The following is a 17311-nucleotide window of genomic DNA, read 5'->3' as shown; positions in this document are numbered from 1 at the left end:
TAGCTTAGTACCCGCTGCTTCGCTTGCATAGACTCTGAGGCCTGCAGAGATTTCCCACCGTCCATTTTTTTTTCTTTAATCAAATTTGTAAGTTGTTCACAAACTGCAACACCATCCCAACTTTTCACCCTAAAAATGGTCATAAAAGCAATGTCTTTGCTGAAGTACTTCTCTCTAGGCATGGTTGAACTACAGGCAACACAATCCATGTACCTCCTTCCTGGTCGAATGACTGGAACTGATTGGCTGTTGGACTCCCCTCTGCCTAATAGGCACTGCTCATGCAAGGTTGTTTACATCTTTGGGCAGGTTTTGTGACATCTCTGAACAGTCAAAGCGACTGTGTCTGTGATACAATATCCACAGTGAATGGCTATCTTCTGGAGTTCTGGAAACCAGTGTGATGCAAAACTTTTTTGATTTGTGTGTGTGTGTGTGTGTGTGTGTGTGTGTGTGTGTGTGTGTGTGTGTGTGTTTTTCCTATTTCACCCCCTAAAAATGGAATTAAAAAAAAAATCCTTAGGGACACACATAATCACATTAAATTAAAATACATAAAAACGGGAGAGGGAGAGGGAGAGGGAGAGGGAGAGGGAGAGGGTTGGAGGGTACGTGATGTAATGTGTCACTTTGGGGAAAGTAAAGTGTTGACTCCCATCTTTGTCTAACTGATGAATGGTGGTCATGACCCTGACAAGTGCTTTTGTGTTAGTTAAGCAGCTAGTCTCAAGAAGGAAACTGGGTATGGAACTTTGGAAACAGATAAACAAAGACAAATGAAAAATTCTTTGTATAGCTTGTTTCCCTAGTTTATAGTTGTTCAAGTATCAGTAAGCTATTAAATTAAAAACTGAAGACAACTGTCATCAAACATACAACATATTCTGTCTGCAAGTATTTTAATCCTACATATCTACTACTGCTAAATATATGTGATCCAATTTGTTTGTAGATGAAGTTAGGAAAAAGAATTACAACTTACCTTCAACTGCACGTGATATATTGCTCAAAACCTCTAGTGGAAAATTTCCTAAATCTGGTGCTTCTTTAGCCACACCAAATCCTGGTCCACTTCTGTTAAGAGCCATATCTGCTGCACTCATACTTTTTGATCTTTTAAGGCTAAATGCAGAAATTCTTAAGTCTCTCAAACCAGAGGTCACACTCTCACTAGGCTCAATGGGCACCAGTCTTTCAGGAAATATTAATTTCATTTCTGATACACTAAATGACTTCTGTGGAGATTTCACTGCAAAGTCAGATGGTGCCTGAGCTGTCTTCTGTGCAACAGCCATGTCTTCACAGCTTGTCTCTTCAGATTCTGCTTTTGAGTCCAACTGGAAGTGAACCCTGTGACCCTGACAGAAAGAAAAGATGCACATAGTTTTATATATTTGAAAGAATTAGCTTATTTAAACAAGATAAGGCAATAAATTCTCAAAGCATGTTGAAATCTAAAAATATCCCACATTTTTATTTAATTATTGTGTCATCGACTGCTGCCTAGGTTGAACGCCTCCACACCAGCCACACACCCACTGTGATTAATACAATCTCATCCACAACTAGCCACTAGCCATGCCTAGCACTAATGCTGATGGGACATGAACAGGTACTTTTCAGGTGGGGTCTGCTGTGGATGACATCAAGCAACTCCTGGGCACCATCAAGGGATCCTTGCTTCACAGACTGGGCTTCAATTGCATCCAACCCCCTGCGAGCTGCTGGCTGACCAGTGTTCACACCTAGCAGCAAGGCCACTTTGGCAAACAGTCTGCTGCCATTACTTACCTGACAACTGCAGACTTAAGGTACCTACACACCTGTAGAGACACTGACAACACACCAGTGCTGTGGTCATCTTCCTCGACTGACTTCACTGTTGCTGCTATGTGCTTTGCTGGGAATCACAATCACCCAGGGTCATCACATGCCACAGGGCAATGTCTACACCAACTGTAGGAATTCAGCTGAATAAACATGTTGTAATTTCCAATGGCTTCTTAATTCCATGACAGCCAATGAACTGGCTCTTCATATCCGCTGCCCAGCCTACAATGTCACCCTGATCAGATATGGGGTCACTACTGCTTGGGTCATCCTGACCCATAAGAACTGGTATCAAAAGAGACCACGGGCCCGCATACATCATCTGTGCAATATGATGAGTCAAAATACACTGTCTTTTCCAGCTGTGTTTCCTTCATGTATTGCATGATGTCACAGGCTCATTAGATTGGCAGACTTATTTGAAGGTGAAATTTGTGAACATTAAAGAGGGCATAAACTTGAGTGAATTCAAGGATAATGCAAGAGAGACGCTGGTATGCACCCTCTCAGACATCAGATACAAATGCGAAATAGTATAAAAGATGTTATAGCATAGTTAATATTTTCTCCATGTCATCCTATTGTGTTTATCCTATTCCATTTGTCCTACTGTATTAGACAAATGCTTTGCAAAAAGTGAATCAAAAGTGATGAGGAAATGATCTAGTCTTTATTGGATCAGGTAACTGAAATGAGAGCCAATATTACTTATCTGCACAGGCAACCAAATGCTTTAAAACGACAGAGCCTTGTCTAATTTATCAGTCCTCATCCCATAAGCTGCTACTATTACTAGCCCAGTTGACCCTTTCTCAGACAAAGCAGGTGAAGATATAGTAGCATTAGCGGATAACCTACTGACAACCAGAAAGCTGGGATGTTGGGTAAATGAACAGCTGTTGCAAATGGCTGGACTATGTTGAACAGGAGACAGAAAAAATTATGTAATGTACTATGAGGACATAGAAATGTCTACACTTTATGTGCTGGGGGAAAGTTTGGTACAATGATATAGAAAACAGATTAGCTGTAGGAATTATCTCAAGCAATTAAAAGAGGTCACAGAATCAGTATAAATCCATGTTAAATTTCACAGACAGTATAAAAAACTTTAGTGTTAATCCGTGTGAGTTACCAGACAATGACAACACAAATAGGGTCCCTCGTCCTGCTAGGAGTTAAGTAGAGGGCACTGAGAAGCATTTTTTAATGAGGATTACCACCCAATGTGTTGAGAGGGGTGCATGCAGAATTTTGAAGGACAGCTGGAGCCATAGGCATAGCAATGACTTTGCAAGAAACAGATGTGGTAATTTGAGTCCATTACAAGAGATTTAGTTTTCCACTGGCATCAAGTGTTCCCATTGTGGACATTTGGGCCACATACAGTGTGAATATCACCAGCCACAATGTAGGAAATGTGGAAGAATTGGACTTTGAAAGTGGGGCTAGTGAAAGTAATGGTCACAGTAAGTAGGGTTGTAATGGAAATAGCCACCTGTTAAACAGCAAACAGAGCTCCCTGCATCACCAAGTGGTGCTCCCAGTAACTTTTGATACAATGGAAATGAATGCAGAAGTGGATTTTTGCTTGACTGGCATAGCAGATAGAAGGGAATCCAAGCATCTATTGGACACACAAGCACAGGATTGGACCTTATCAAAAAGAGGCAGTAAGCCCTCCACAGTATAAGTTATGTGGAGTTGGGAGTAATAATTATTCGGTTTGGTGACATTAACTTTGAAAGAGGGAGCAAAACAGTTCCCAGAACACAGGGAAGTTTTGTTTATTATGGGCGATGGTTATTGTGCAATCTTGGGGTTAGATTTTCTTTATAAGCACCATTCCAAAAATTGGCCTTCATCTGGGGAAAACATTTGTCAAAGATACTCTGCTGTAAGGCTCTCGTCTCATGAAAGACAAACCAATTTAGCTGCATGCGAGAGTACTAAGGATAATTCATGTGCTTAAGTATCACAAGGCATAGGGAAACTGCTACAGATGAGCAAAGGAGCAGAGCTGTTTGTAAACATGTTGTGTTTGGTTGAGCTATTAATGGAAAATGATCATTTGCTTAAAGTACTGTGTTTGTCCATCTGTTTTAATTATGGGACCAGAGATTATCCAAGGGATTGTTGGTTGGCAATTTAGATGTTCAAGATGAAGATGATCTACATGAATGAATTCCCATTAACAAGCCCCCAGAGAGGCTCTACCACATGGGAAGATAAAGTGTTTAAAAAAGAACAGAAAAAACTGAGGACCTGTTTAATCCTCGTGGATCTTAACCAATGAACCTGGAGGTGCAATACAGAATCCCAACTGGGAATAAGTCAACTGTGTATCATAAACCATATAAAGTGCTCCATCACTTATGGCCAGTAACTAAGGTGTTCATTAACCAGCAACAATGTGATGAAATCCCAATTCTTTTCCTGTGGAATACTAAGCGATATCTTCCCACTATTGAGAAAAGTATTAGCTCGTTGAGTGCACCAGTAGAGACAGTGCTGAAAAAGAGCTTGGACAGAACGAAGAAGAATCTATTTTGTTGCAACTATAAATAACCAGTGATGGCCTTATTGAGAAAAGTACTAGCCTGTGAGTGTACTAGTGGTAAAAGCACTGAAAAAGAGATTGGGCAGAGTAAAGAACTATCTACTTTGTTGTCACTGTAGATACTTCAACGGTCATACAATTACAGAGATGTATTCAATTCAAAATATAATAGAAACCCTGGAAAATTTAGGGCAATGTACTTACTTTTCCACAACGGAGTTACAAAATGGTTATTGTCAGCTGGAGGTAGCACCAGAAGACTCGCCAGATAAAGTACTGCAAGGTACACTGGACACTAGAATGTGAAACCATTTGAAAACCAGAAGGAATTGTTAACAACTAGTCCAATATTGGTCTTTTTGAATTACAAAAAAGGAATTATGTTATTGTGATGCTAGTAATCCTGCATCAGCCTTTGTTTTAAGTCAAGAGAGAGCAGGGAAAAAACACTGGATTGCCTACCTGCTGCAGTTAACCAAAGCAGGTAGGAATTATTCTACCACAGAGAAGGAAATGCTGAGCCTTATAAATAGCTTGACAAATTTCTGTTGCTGTTTGTATGGGAGAAAGTTCAAAGTAATAACAGATCGGGCTATGATGAAGTAGTTAGCACTTAATGCTGAAGCTAAATGAGCAATTTTGAAACATCCCATAAACCCAATAGAAATCACAGTAATGCAGATGTCCTCAGTAGGAAGAATGGTGTATTATAGAACAGTAGGTCATACCACTGCGGAGTGGCAGAAAGCATAAGCTGCTGACAAGGAATGTAAACAATGTGCAATGCACCCCTGGTTCATTGTACATGATATGTTGCGTAATACGACAAAGCCTGGACTGCACGATGTGGTGAATGGCATGTTGTGGGAGAAAGTCTTAAAACACTCTCATAATCATGTATTACCCAGTCCTGGGGATGGCACAGAAGCACATAACAGTGAGTAGCTGAATATTAATGGTTGGGTAAGTGGAAACAAGAGGTAGAGCAGTATGTTAAAAGCTGACTGGAGTGCACACACACAGTGGGCACATTTGAGCCATCAAAATATTCCACAGCAAAGGATAACGGAAGCTAGTAAACCTTTTGAAACAATTGGAATGGACATTTTAGGACTTTTAGCCAGACACCAATGAGGAAGCACTATGTCTGAAACAAAACACATCATTTCTTGCTTTATGTGCAACTGATCGCTATCCTGAATCAGCTAGCCAACACACTGGTATAGGCCCCTGTGAATAACTGGCTACTAAAAACAGTGTTTTGGAAAAGTTATCATGGATCAGTGCACCAATTTTATATCAGAATTGATGAAGCAGTTGTGCCACTTGTTCCATGTTCATAAGCTGGGGAGAAGCCCCTTAGAATAGTAGAATGGAGCATGTACATCATCACAGTGACTGGGATACTTAACTGTCATACAATGTCATAGCTTTCAATTTAAAAAATCCATGAAAGCACAGGCATTTTAGGAAGTAGTGTACAATGGCAAAACACTGTCGCCATTGAAAACATTCAACCCCAAGGTGGGAAAAAAATGGCAAGCCATTGGAAAATTTCATGAAAACATTGGAAGCATGGAAGCAGATATGGAGAACTGACAGCAGAACCCTTGAATGTCTAGAATGGGAGGGCAATGCAATGCTAAGCTACCAAAGAATTGTGTAGATCTGCAGATAATGCTGACAAGCCCACACATCCCAAAGACGGAAAAGAAAATCATCACATGGGATCACGGTCCTTACCAGGTAATCAAGATAACCTCACCAGTAAAGATTAAACTACAGCTTCTGACACAATCAACAGTCATACATGTGAGATGTGTAAGTCTTTTTCAGGGTGCACCAGATTTATACCACCAGTACTGGCACCACTCCCAAATAAGGGGGGAGGGGATAGTATGAAGGAAAAACAGGCCACAACCTCTCAAGCTACACATGTTACCACATGCATTAATGCCCTGAAAAAGCTGTGTATTAAGATATTTGTATATTTTAGTTGTATTTGTTGTGTGATGTATCACAGTAATGAAGATATATGGATTTTGTACAAACAATGTAGGAGTAGTTGTTGTCTTTTTTTTGGGATACTGGTTTGCAGGATATGACATGATAAGTTACCAATTGTTTTGGGGGTTATTCTGTGTGTAATTTACCTGAACTGATTTGCCATGTTGATATAGTTTTTGCTAAGAAACATCAGGTAATGAAGATTGAAGTTATTCATTTCATTGGGTGTGTACAGCATACAGAGAATGTTGTTATAGGTATTTTGTGGATGACAGACTTAAGCCAGGTAATGGAGAGTGATTACAGCTTCCTTACTCCGGGCGACATCAACAGCAAGGATGACTGCAGGGTCCATCAACACTTTTGCAGTTGCAAGGGGGTTGCACTTGCAAAAGTGACCAATTAAAGGAGGGCACTTTTCATTAGTCAAGAGGACACTGTCTTAAGCAACTACCAGTGGATGTTGAGATTAATTTATAATGCATGGGGTTAAGTAGCGAGGTGTGAAGGCTGGATGAAACTTGCTCAGAATTAAACCTGGAAGCCAGGAATAAGGGGGCCTTTTATGACAGACAAAAGGAAAAACTGAATGCTGTGTATCTCATATGAGCACCTCCATGACTAGCTGCGGCTAGCCATGTGTTGTCTTGCACATGAAGGTGACGGGGGGAGGGTGGCAGGAGGGGAGAGGAGGCAGACTACTGAAAACAATATTTTGAATAATAGACACTTACATACAGGGGCTCAAATGACATGCTAGTAAAGATGCTGAGAGACAAAGGTGCCAGAACCATGACAGAATGGCAGACGACTCAGTTAGCGAATCTCAGACACAGATTATTGAATAATACCATAATGCTGGGAGGGGGGTTATGAGCAAAGCTGAAGCACTGCATCAAAATGGCCAGCACTTCTGTGAACCAAGATCTCAGTTTAATATATGGTCGGTTAGACCTATTACGGTATCCAATTGGCTGTGGCAAAAATATTGCACATGGTTGCCATTAGCATACAGAATGTCCATATTGAGGTAGCATAATTACAGGAAGCCTTATACCATGGCAGCATATGGTCAGTTAATTCCTACTAATACAATCTCTGGTCAGTTTGTGTAAGGCATGGGATGCACTGCAACTGGAGGAGAAAATTCTATTGCTGTCTTACTAGGTTGTGGCAGTACAGGACAGCACCAACCTCACCCACTTCCATGTGCTGATAAGACGCCTTCCAGCAGTAAGTAGCAATCCCCGATACTAGTGCTATACAATTCATCTATACCTCTGAAATAAGGGGCCTTGGGGATCAATGAAATACTACTGTTTATGCCAAGAGGGGAAAAACCAAAGTGTCCATCCTGGGTGGTCCAGACTGCCAGAGGGGCGTGTGAAATGAAAATATTTTTAGGAGGAACGGGAACAGAAGGACGCCTGCAGAACATTGTTGTACTACAACCCTATTGTCAGAAGGCAGGTCCACATTGGGTACATTCAGCATATGACCCAGTGTTGGTTATCACCAACTGCCAACCTAGGGGAACAACTACTGAACCTACAAGATAGCATATTTTAATAAATGGACAATGTGTAATATTTTGGGGGCAAGTTTTCAGCTACCATCAATCATAACAAAGGCTACAATTCTATAACTGAGGTATCCACAACTGTACTTGCTTGACAAATCTTTGAAGACACTACTTGCCAAAAACAAGACTTTTCTGAACAATATCCTCTCACTCCCAACACTTCTGACCTACTTGGTTCCCTGACAAATTTATAGCAGTGCAGGAGGGGTGTATTAATGAGGAGGAAATGTTTCTACAGCAGTATTGCAGCAGATACCAGCGCAAAATCATGGTGATAGATGTCAACTTCAAGCACCATCTTGATTCCTACTCTGGTATGTGCAGCCTACATCTATTTATGACAGAAAACTGTCCATCCTCCTGAACTCCTGCTGAACAAGTACCAACCGAGTAGGTCACTGTTAGTCACTAAGCATATCAGGGATTAGATATTGTGAACCGGATTGGATTAGTTATAAGGGCAGTAGGAGTCAAAGGTGTACATAAACATAAAAAGAAAATTATAAACACACCATGTAACATTTAAGTCATTTACAGATTTGGCAGCCACCTGCGAGTTGTGGACTAAATGTTGCATAAGGGGTAGGAATGCTATACTACCACCTTACCAAACCAGTTCCACAACCTGTGGCCAGGCGAGCCGGCAGGCTGTCAGAGCAAGGAAAGTGTTGAACTGGCATGGTGAAAGCTCTGCTCTGGCACCATGGTTACCACACACTGAGTGGGAAGAAGCGCCTTTTCACAATAATGCAGAGATGAGTCCATGTAAATTTAGGCTGCTCTGGCCATAGAGTATCTGTCGTTGGCCACTGCTTCCACTGAGAATGCTTCCATTTTGGCCTGGCATTAACCCAATGTGGGTCATCCAGTCTCATCTTCAACTAGCCACTGCCCATGATGGTCAATGGGCCGCACCTAGAACTGATGACTAGAGGGCCTGAACTGACACCTTGCAACTAGGGTCAGTTGCAATCTGACATCAATCAAATCCTGGATGCCACAATGTTGTCCTTGATTCGCAGACCAGGATAGGTACCTAACCCCCTTTGAGCTACTGAGTGACCTCTGTACTAACACCTAACAGAGATTGCTGTCACTGTGCAGCTGACATATGCAGGCTTGATCCAGCTACGTGTCTGCTGAAGGCACTGACATCAGACTGTCACTGTGACCACCATCCTGACCTGGCATCCTTATTGCCACCGTGCTTCACTGGGAAAGCACCACCACCCAGGGTCATCATATGCCCCTGGTGGCAACATCTGCATCAGCAGTATGAATTCTGCTGAATTATCATGTTGTCATTTCCATTGAGTTTATGATTCCATGATGGCCATAGAACTACCTCTTGATACCTGCCACCCACTTGCCCATTCAACATCATCCCGAGCTGTTAAGAGTCAGTAACACTCTGAGCATCTTGACACATAATAGTATAAATGAAGTCACTGATGAGTAAAGCCCCCGAGATAATTAAATTAAGGCAAAACTTATATATCTTAAGAAATTTATGATTTAGTCCATATTTTAAATCAAGTACTCTGTGAAAAATTGTAAGAAGTTAACCAGTCATTCCTAAGTTTTATGGTATAAATGGACGAAAATCGGGATAAATTTTACTAAACAAAGGTACTGTAATCTATTACTGGAAAGTGAAGCCTGTCAGCTATGTTATACACCTATCAGCATTCAGTAGCAACAGACTCACCAGTGTCAAACCAATACCACAAGGGATATCCAGAAAGTATGCTTACAAGACTTTCTTACACAAACAAAAATGCTTACATTTCAATGAAACCTATGGGAACAGTGGCACAAAACATAAACAAAATTTATTTCAAGAAACTATATCAACCATTCGAAGAGTTTTGAAATACTTGCATTGTCAATGTCTCCTGCCAATTCCTTAAACCACTTCTCCACTTTTTCACCTCACCATCATTGAAAAAGTGTTTTCAATCCACAGTCACTGGCAGCAAGATCGGAACTGACAGAGGGGTGGTTTAAAAGATTCCAAGGAAATAAGGTCAACATCTCTTGAGATGCTTGAACAGAGAGCGGCCTAGCATTGTCATTAAGGACTACTCCCTCCCTCGGCATTCCACGTTTTTTGTTCTGTACAGATCTGGAGAGTTTCTTGAGGGTCTCACAGTAGTGTGCTGAGCTGACTGTTTTGATTCTAGGCACACATTTGACAAGCAGAAACCCTTTGTCTCAGAAAATGGTTGCCGTAACTTTTGAGTGAATTACTGATCCTTTTTAAAGGGGAATGAGTGTAGTGCCATTGCACTGATTATCACTTGTTCTCTGTGGTATGATAGTAAACCCGTGTTTCATCCCTCGTCATTACAGAGTCGAGAAAAGTCTATCGATCCCTCACAAAATGATCAAAAACACTCATTTGGAGTTGACTTTGTTGATTTTGTGCATACAACTTGCAATATCCCAGTCAATCACTCACTATTTCATGAACGACAGTTCGAGAAACTTCAGGACACACTTGGTGCAGGTCACCAATGGTCACATGGTGATCAGAACTAATATGCTCTTAAGTCTTTGCACTGCTTTATTGGTCACTACAGACAAGCGTGAATTTCCTTTATTCCAAAAGTGAAATTCCGTACTCATTTTGTCAAATGTCATGACGCAACCTCCTCCCCATACACTGACACTATTTCATTGAAAATCAAGCGGTGCTCATGCCTCTGGCATTTAGATAATTTATCACTGCGTGCACTTTGCAGGAAACAGAATGAAAGTGCTCACCTTTAACCATCACCACAATGTGTGTTGGGATGCTGCTGATGACTTTTACCATTCATTCATTCATTTCAGAGTGTGTTACCATACAAAACATTGGTACGCCACTGCGAAAAACTCAATTCCAGAGCAGAATTACGGGCTTTGCAATCTTACATTTCAGACATCCCTCATATGAAACTGTTTTAGAAAATTCTTTGTCCTAAGAAAAAGATGTCTTGCAAATATACAAAAAAAGTGGTCTCTTATTTTTTGCAGACAAAGAGAAGTTAATATGGTTGTTGGTCACACTGTTGCTAGTATCACTATCTCAGCTCCCAAATAACCATTAGCGTGCTGCACTCAGATGCTCAGTCTTGGCTTGGCACCCATTCAAAATGGAGCTCCCATTGAAAACACCACCAAGTGCAAAGTTCAAGCAGTTACAGAGGTTTTTTTTTTAATGCAAAAGGTTTTAAACCGGTTGAAATTCAGCACCAATTGACTGAAGTTTATTGGCACACATGCATGGATGTCAAAAACGTTTTTACATGGTGTAACGAGTTTACAGTCAGTCATACTGAAGTTCATGATGCAGAATGGAGCAGTAGACCAATTTCTGATGAGACAGTCACAATGGTTGAGGACACCTTGCAAAAAGATCAGAGGATCGCTCTTGATGCCGTCTGCATTTTGGTTACTGAGGTTCCCTGAAGCACCACCCACAGGATTTTAATGGAAAGTTGCAATATTGGAAGGTGTGTAGAATACGGGAATCACATATGCTGACAGAAGACCACAAGTGGCAATGAGTTTATTCTGCCCACAAATTTATTTGCCACTATGCATACGAAAAGCACAACTTCTTGGACTCTATTGTCACACCTGATGAAACATGGACATTCCACTTCACACCTGAGAGAAAACAACTGTCACTTGAGTGACAGCATCCCTCTTTGTCCAAGCCATGAAAATTCAAACACATTCTGCCAGTGAAGCCATGGAAATTGTGTTTTGGGGCTGAAAGGGGTACTGCTGGTTGACTTTCTGCCTGCAGGGACAATAATAAATGTTGATGGGTACTGTGAAACACTTCAAATACTCAGAAGTGCAATTCAGAGAAATGCTGACCAAGGGCATAAGCATTCTCCATGACAATGCCGATCCACACATCGTCCGTCACACCATTGACCTACTGCATAACTTTGGCTGAAATGTCATCATCTGCCCACCATACAGTCCAGACTTGGTACAAAGCAACTACTACCTGTTCTATAAGATGATGGAACATTTATCTGAATGGCAATTCTCCTCTAATGACAAAGTGAAAGGTAAGGTTCAACACTTTCTGAAGGACATGGCAGTCTATAAAAAAGTGTTGACCAAAATGACAGTAATATAGAAAAGTAAAGAACTCTTCCACCCTTAAAATAATGTAATACTGAATGGTTGTTTGCATATCTAAAAATGTAGGAAGCCTTCGTTTTGGGATTGTCCTCATAACAAGAAACTTAGGAGGCAGAAAAATGGTACAATAACTGAAAATTTTAAGAGTTACAGTCAGAAGCAGCTTGCATTATTCACTCCGATGATATCACACTACATATGGTATCTGATGACTGCCTCCATCATCAATGTTGGGGGGTGAGTCCGACTGTTGTGAAACTGGTGAGACTCCCACTTTTATGCCCAGAAGACAGCATCTGATTGGCTGGATAGAAGGCAAATACTGAGACGGTGCCCTCTGCAACCTTAGGTTACATCTGCTCAGGCTGTCAGGTGTCACTCACAGGGAAACCACTTACACCAGGAGGTGAACTATGAGAAGACTGCCTCTGTGGTCTTTCTCTATCACGTGCACAGCCCGTGTCTCTCTTAAAGTTGTTCTCACATATTCTAAATTCAACTGCTACCCTGATTACACAGCCCCAGCAGTTCAATGCGTGAGCAAGAATTCTCATTTGTTCAAACACAGTTCTATGTGCATCTAACAGACTGTTCACCCACACCTGTTTCTTTGAAATTCCCATGTAACGTGATGCTCATGACCAACACGACGATCGGTGACAGTCTGAATAGACAGCCCACTTAACTGCAGCCACACTCGCAAGTAAGAATGGTCTGATACCTTGCCTGTTTACCTTACCTGTTGTACCAATTGTCGCACCACAAAATGGAAGCCGCACTATGTGTTGTCCCTCTAGATTGGTTGAAAGGCATTGCGTCTAGGTTTGCTGAACAGTGTTGACCTAACACGGACAGAAAAACTGTTCATACTGAACACTATTGTCAGATGGCTGATCTCGTGGCAGAGATGCTCCTCATGTGAAATAGTCCTGGTTCTGTGTATTGTGGTGTTCATCATGATACACAGAATAGCATAGTCATCCATCAGCTTTCTATTCAACCAACGCATCTAAGAAAGGCAACTTATCGTTCTCCATCCTATATTAGGTTGCACAGCATTCACATTGTCAATGAGCTGCTGCAGTACATCACTACCATACAGAAAACTAAAAAAAGGATTATCAGCATATCTGAACCAGCAGGAAGGATTGGGAGCAGGCAGGTTCTTCAAACCACACAATGAAAAAAATTAGCTATTGCTGATAATGGCGATGATTTAATATTTTTAATTTCGCCACATGGCACTGAGGCACTGCAGTAGTTCACTGATCATATAAACAATATACATCCTAATATAAGATTTATAGTTGAGATATAGAACAGGAGGTTGCCTTTCTTTGACATATTGGTAAACAGGAAAGTTGGATAGATAAAAGATCTCACAAAAGCAGCATCATAGCAAACATATAAAAAGAGGGTTGTAATTGAGCAAGCTTTCGGAGTTAGTGGCTTCTTCTTCAGGGAGAAGGGTTGAAGAGAATGGAAGATGGATGAAGGAAAAGGACTGGAGAGGTCTAGGAAAAGGAATAGACTTCAGTAAAGTCACCCAGAACTGCAGGTCAAGGGAGACTTACTACAAAGGATGAGAAGGAAAGACTGATTGTTGGAGACTGCATCGGATGAGATTTGAAAACCTGTGAGCTTAAAGGTGGACAGGGTAATATTCACGACAGGCATTACTGCTTAAACATCATGCACGAGTTAATGAGAGTGAAAAGCTAACTGCACTGTACGTAACAGAGGTGGAAAGGGAGGAAGGGGGGGGGGGGGGGGGGGGGAATAGACAAGTAAGACAATGAAAGATTCAGAAAAGTTAAAATGGAGTGAAGAAAAGAGTGTTAATGTGAAAAAATGCTGAGGTGGAAGAAATTAACATAAATTAAAGCCAGGTGGGTGGCGAGCACCAAGAACATGTAGCGGTGGGCGCATGTAGTGAAACAGGCACCGAGGTCATGATCGTCAAGTTGTAGAGCATGCCCTGCAACAGGATGTTGCATGTTGCCAATATACACCCTCCACCCATGCTCATTCATCCTAATTGATAATTTGGTGGTAGTCATGTTGATGTAAAGGGCTGAACAGTATTTACATAACAGCTGGTATATGACTTGTCATTTCACAGGTGGCTCTCCCTCTGATAATATATGTTTTGCCAGTTACAGGGCAGCTATAGATGGTGGTAGGAGGAAGCATAGGACAAGTTTTGCTATGGGGATGGTCAACGATGTAGGAGCCATAGGACAGGGATATGGGTGCAGAGGATGTGACAAGAATATTGCAGAGATTGGGAAGGTGACAAAAAGCTATTCTAGGTGTGGAACGCAAGATTTCAGACAGAATGGATGCCATTTCAGGGAATGATTTTAGGAAGTCATGGATCTCTTAAAATAGCTAATTAATACATTTGAGGCCACGATAATACTGAGTCACCAGTGATGTGCTCTGAAGCTGTTCACTGGAGGGAGCAGCAGTACCAGGATTGGACGTGATGGCCTGGAAACTGTTGCTTTTGAAGTAGGCTGGTGGCATAATTACATGTAGTGAAGGCTGAGATCAGAATGGTGGTGTATTGCTGTAAAGAGTCTGCATCTCAACCAAAATGTTTGTGTTGGATGCAGACTATTTACAGCAATACACCAACATTCTCACCTCAGCCTTCATTGAACGTAATTACCCCACCAGCCTAGTTAAAAAGCACAGTTTCCCAGGCCAATCACATCCAAACATGGTACTGCTGATCCCTTCAGAAAACAACTTCTGAGTACACCACACCTGGTCCGGAATGTATCAGACAGCTACTTCAACAAGGCCACGATTCCCTAAATCATGCCCTGAAATGACATCCATTCTGTTTGAAATCATGCCCACCACATCTAGAATAGCTTTTGTCACCGGGCTCCCAATCTCCGCAATATTCTTGTCAGACCCTATGCTCCTTCTGGACTGCAAGACTTGTCCTATGAACCCTCATATCACCACCTGTAGCAGCCCCGTAACTGGCAAAACATATACTATTGAAGGGAGAGCCACCTGTGCAATGACACACGTCATATACCAGCTGTTATGTAAATACTGTTCGGCCTTTTACATCGCTATGACTACCACCCAGTTATCAGTCAGATGAATGGGTATAGGCAGAGGGTGTATACTGGCAACACACAATATCCTGCTGCAGAGCATGCTGTACAACATGACAGTCATGACCTTGGTGCCAGTTTCACCGCATATGCCATCTGGATTCTTCCCCAGACACCAGTTTCTCAAAACTCTACCATTGGGAACTAGCACTGCAATGTCCTTGGCTTTCTCCTTCCACCTGACCTTGATTTACGTTTGTTTCATTCGTCTCAGCATTTCCACACAGTAACTAGTCTGTTCTTCACTCCGTTTTAATTTCCTACATATTTTATTGTCTTACTCGTCTTTTTTTCACTGCCCCCTCCCATCTCTGTTAATTTCAATGCACTTAACTTTTCACTCTTATTAACTCATGCATGATGTTTAAGCAGTAATGTCTGTCTTGCATATTACCCTGTCCACCTTTAAGCTCACAGGTTTTCAATTCTCATCCGATGCAGTCCCTAACAATCAGTCTTTCCTTCTCATCGCCTGCGGGTTGTCTTGCCTGATCTTCGGTCCTGTGTGACTTTCCCAAAATCTACTCCTTCTCCTAGACCTCTCCAGTCCTTTTCCTTCATCCCTCTTCCTTTCCCTTCAACCTTTCTGCCTGTAGAAAGAGCCACTCACTCCGAAAGCTCACCTAATTACAACCCACTCTTCTGTGTGTGTTCTGCTGCCACTTGGCGAGTAGATGTTTTATCTATCCAATAAATTATTTTATCAAAAATTTATTGTTTTCTTTTTAAAAAGGAAAGCTGATTGATGACTAAGCTATTTTGTGAATTGAGAAACCATGCCTGTGGATCTACATTTCAACGGGCTTATCTTTCACCACCCAGCTTGGAAAAGAGCTATGCTGAATGTCCTAATACAAAGAGTCACATAACCACAACCATTTCAAACAAGGTGCTCCTCAGCTCCAAGACTGGCCATCTGACGACAATGTTCATAAGGAACTGGTATTCTGTCTTTGATATTATATCAACGCTGTTTAGGTACAAAAACTCCAGCTAGTCCTATTTGGTATGGGGTACCACAAACTTGTGCTATGGTTACGCAGGTGATTTGTATGCAATTTCCTTTGTACACTGATTGCACTTCCCAAATCTTCTAGCAATACCTGCCACCTGCTTTAACCAGAAAGTGAGCCTATGTGATCGTTCTGTTTCATATCCCCACAAAGTATTCCTACCAGGTATTTGTAGGAGTTGGCTGATTCCAACTGACTGATATTATACAGGAGTTCAGAAATCCCCGTTACAAATGTCTAGGACTTGAAGAGGGGAGTGAGTATGTAATAGACCTATTTTGAATACAAACCCATGTCCATAAACATACTGCTTCCATTCTACAACTGTTTCAATTCAAATGTTTAACTCACCCACTTCTAAATCTACATCTATAATCTGCAAACCACCCTGATGTGCTTGGCAGAGAGTACATCCCACTGTACCAGTTACTAGGGCTTCTTCCCACGCCACCCACGTATGGAGTGTGGTAATAATGACTGACTGAATACCTCTGTGTGTGCTGTAAATTATTCTAATCTTATCTCCATAATCCCTATGTGAGCGATACACAGAGGATTGTAATATATTCCTGGAGTCGTCATTTAAAACTGGTTCTTGAAACTTTGTTAACAGCTTTTCTTGGGACATCTGTCTTCAAGAGTTCCTAGTTCAGTTCCTTCAGTATCTCTGTGACACCCTCCCACAGATCAAACAAACCTGACAACATTCCTGCTACCATTCTCTGTATACATTCAATGTCCCCTTTCAGTCTTATCTGCTATAGATTCCACAAACTTGGGCAATAATCTAGACCCAGTTGTACGAGTGATTTGTAAGCAGTCTACTTTGTGGACTGATTGCACTTCCCCAGTATTCTACCAATAAACTGAAGTCTACATTGGCTTTACCCACAACTGAGCTTATGTGCTCATTCCATTCCATATCTTTACAATGCATTAAACGCAGATAGTTGTAAGCGCTGGTCGAGATATTATCATCATAGGATACTATATAGTTTCGTTTTGTGAAGCACAAAATTCTACATTTCTGAACCAG

General features: G+C 41.4%; 1 protein-coding gene across 4 annotated transcripts in view; it reads right to left on the bottom strand.

Moving 5' to 3' along the window:
- LOC126362599 (uncharacterized) overlaps positions 1 to 17311 on the bottom strand; it is a 426970-nt gene that overhangs the window by 57636 nt on the left and 352023 nt on the right. For all 4 annotated transcript variants that reach the window (XM_050007895.1, XM_050007894.1, XM_050007893.1 and 1 more), the window contains one exon: positions 983 to 1358. In XM_050007895.1, the coding sequence (XP_049863852.1) occupies positions 983 to 1358 (376 nt within the window). The remainder of the gene's footprint in view (positions 1 to 982; positions 1359 to 17311) is intronic.

Source organism: Schistocerca gregaria, chromosome 1 (genome assembly GCF_023897955.1).
Source record: "Schistocerca gregaria isolate iqSchGreg1 chromosome 1, iqSchGreg1.2, whole genome shotgun sequence".
Lineage (NCBI taxonomy): Eukaryota > Metazoa > Arthropoda > Insecta > Orthoptera > Acrididae > Schistocerca > Schistocerca gregaria.
The sequence above is the reverse complement of the archived record's forward strand: the minus strand, read 5'-3'. Positions and strand labels throughout refer to the sequence as shown.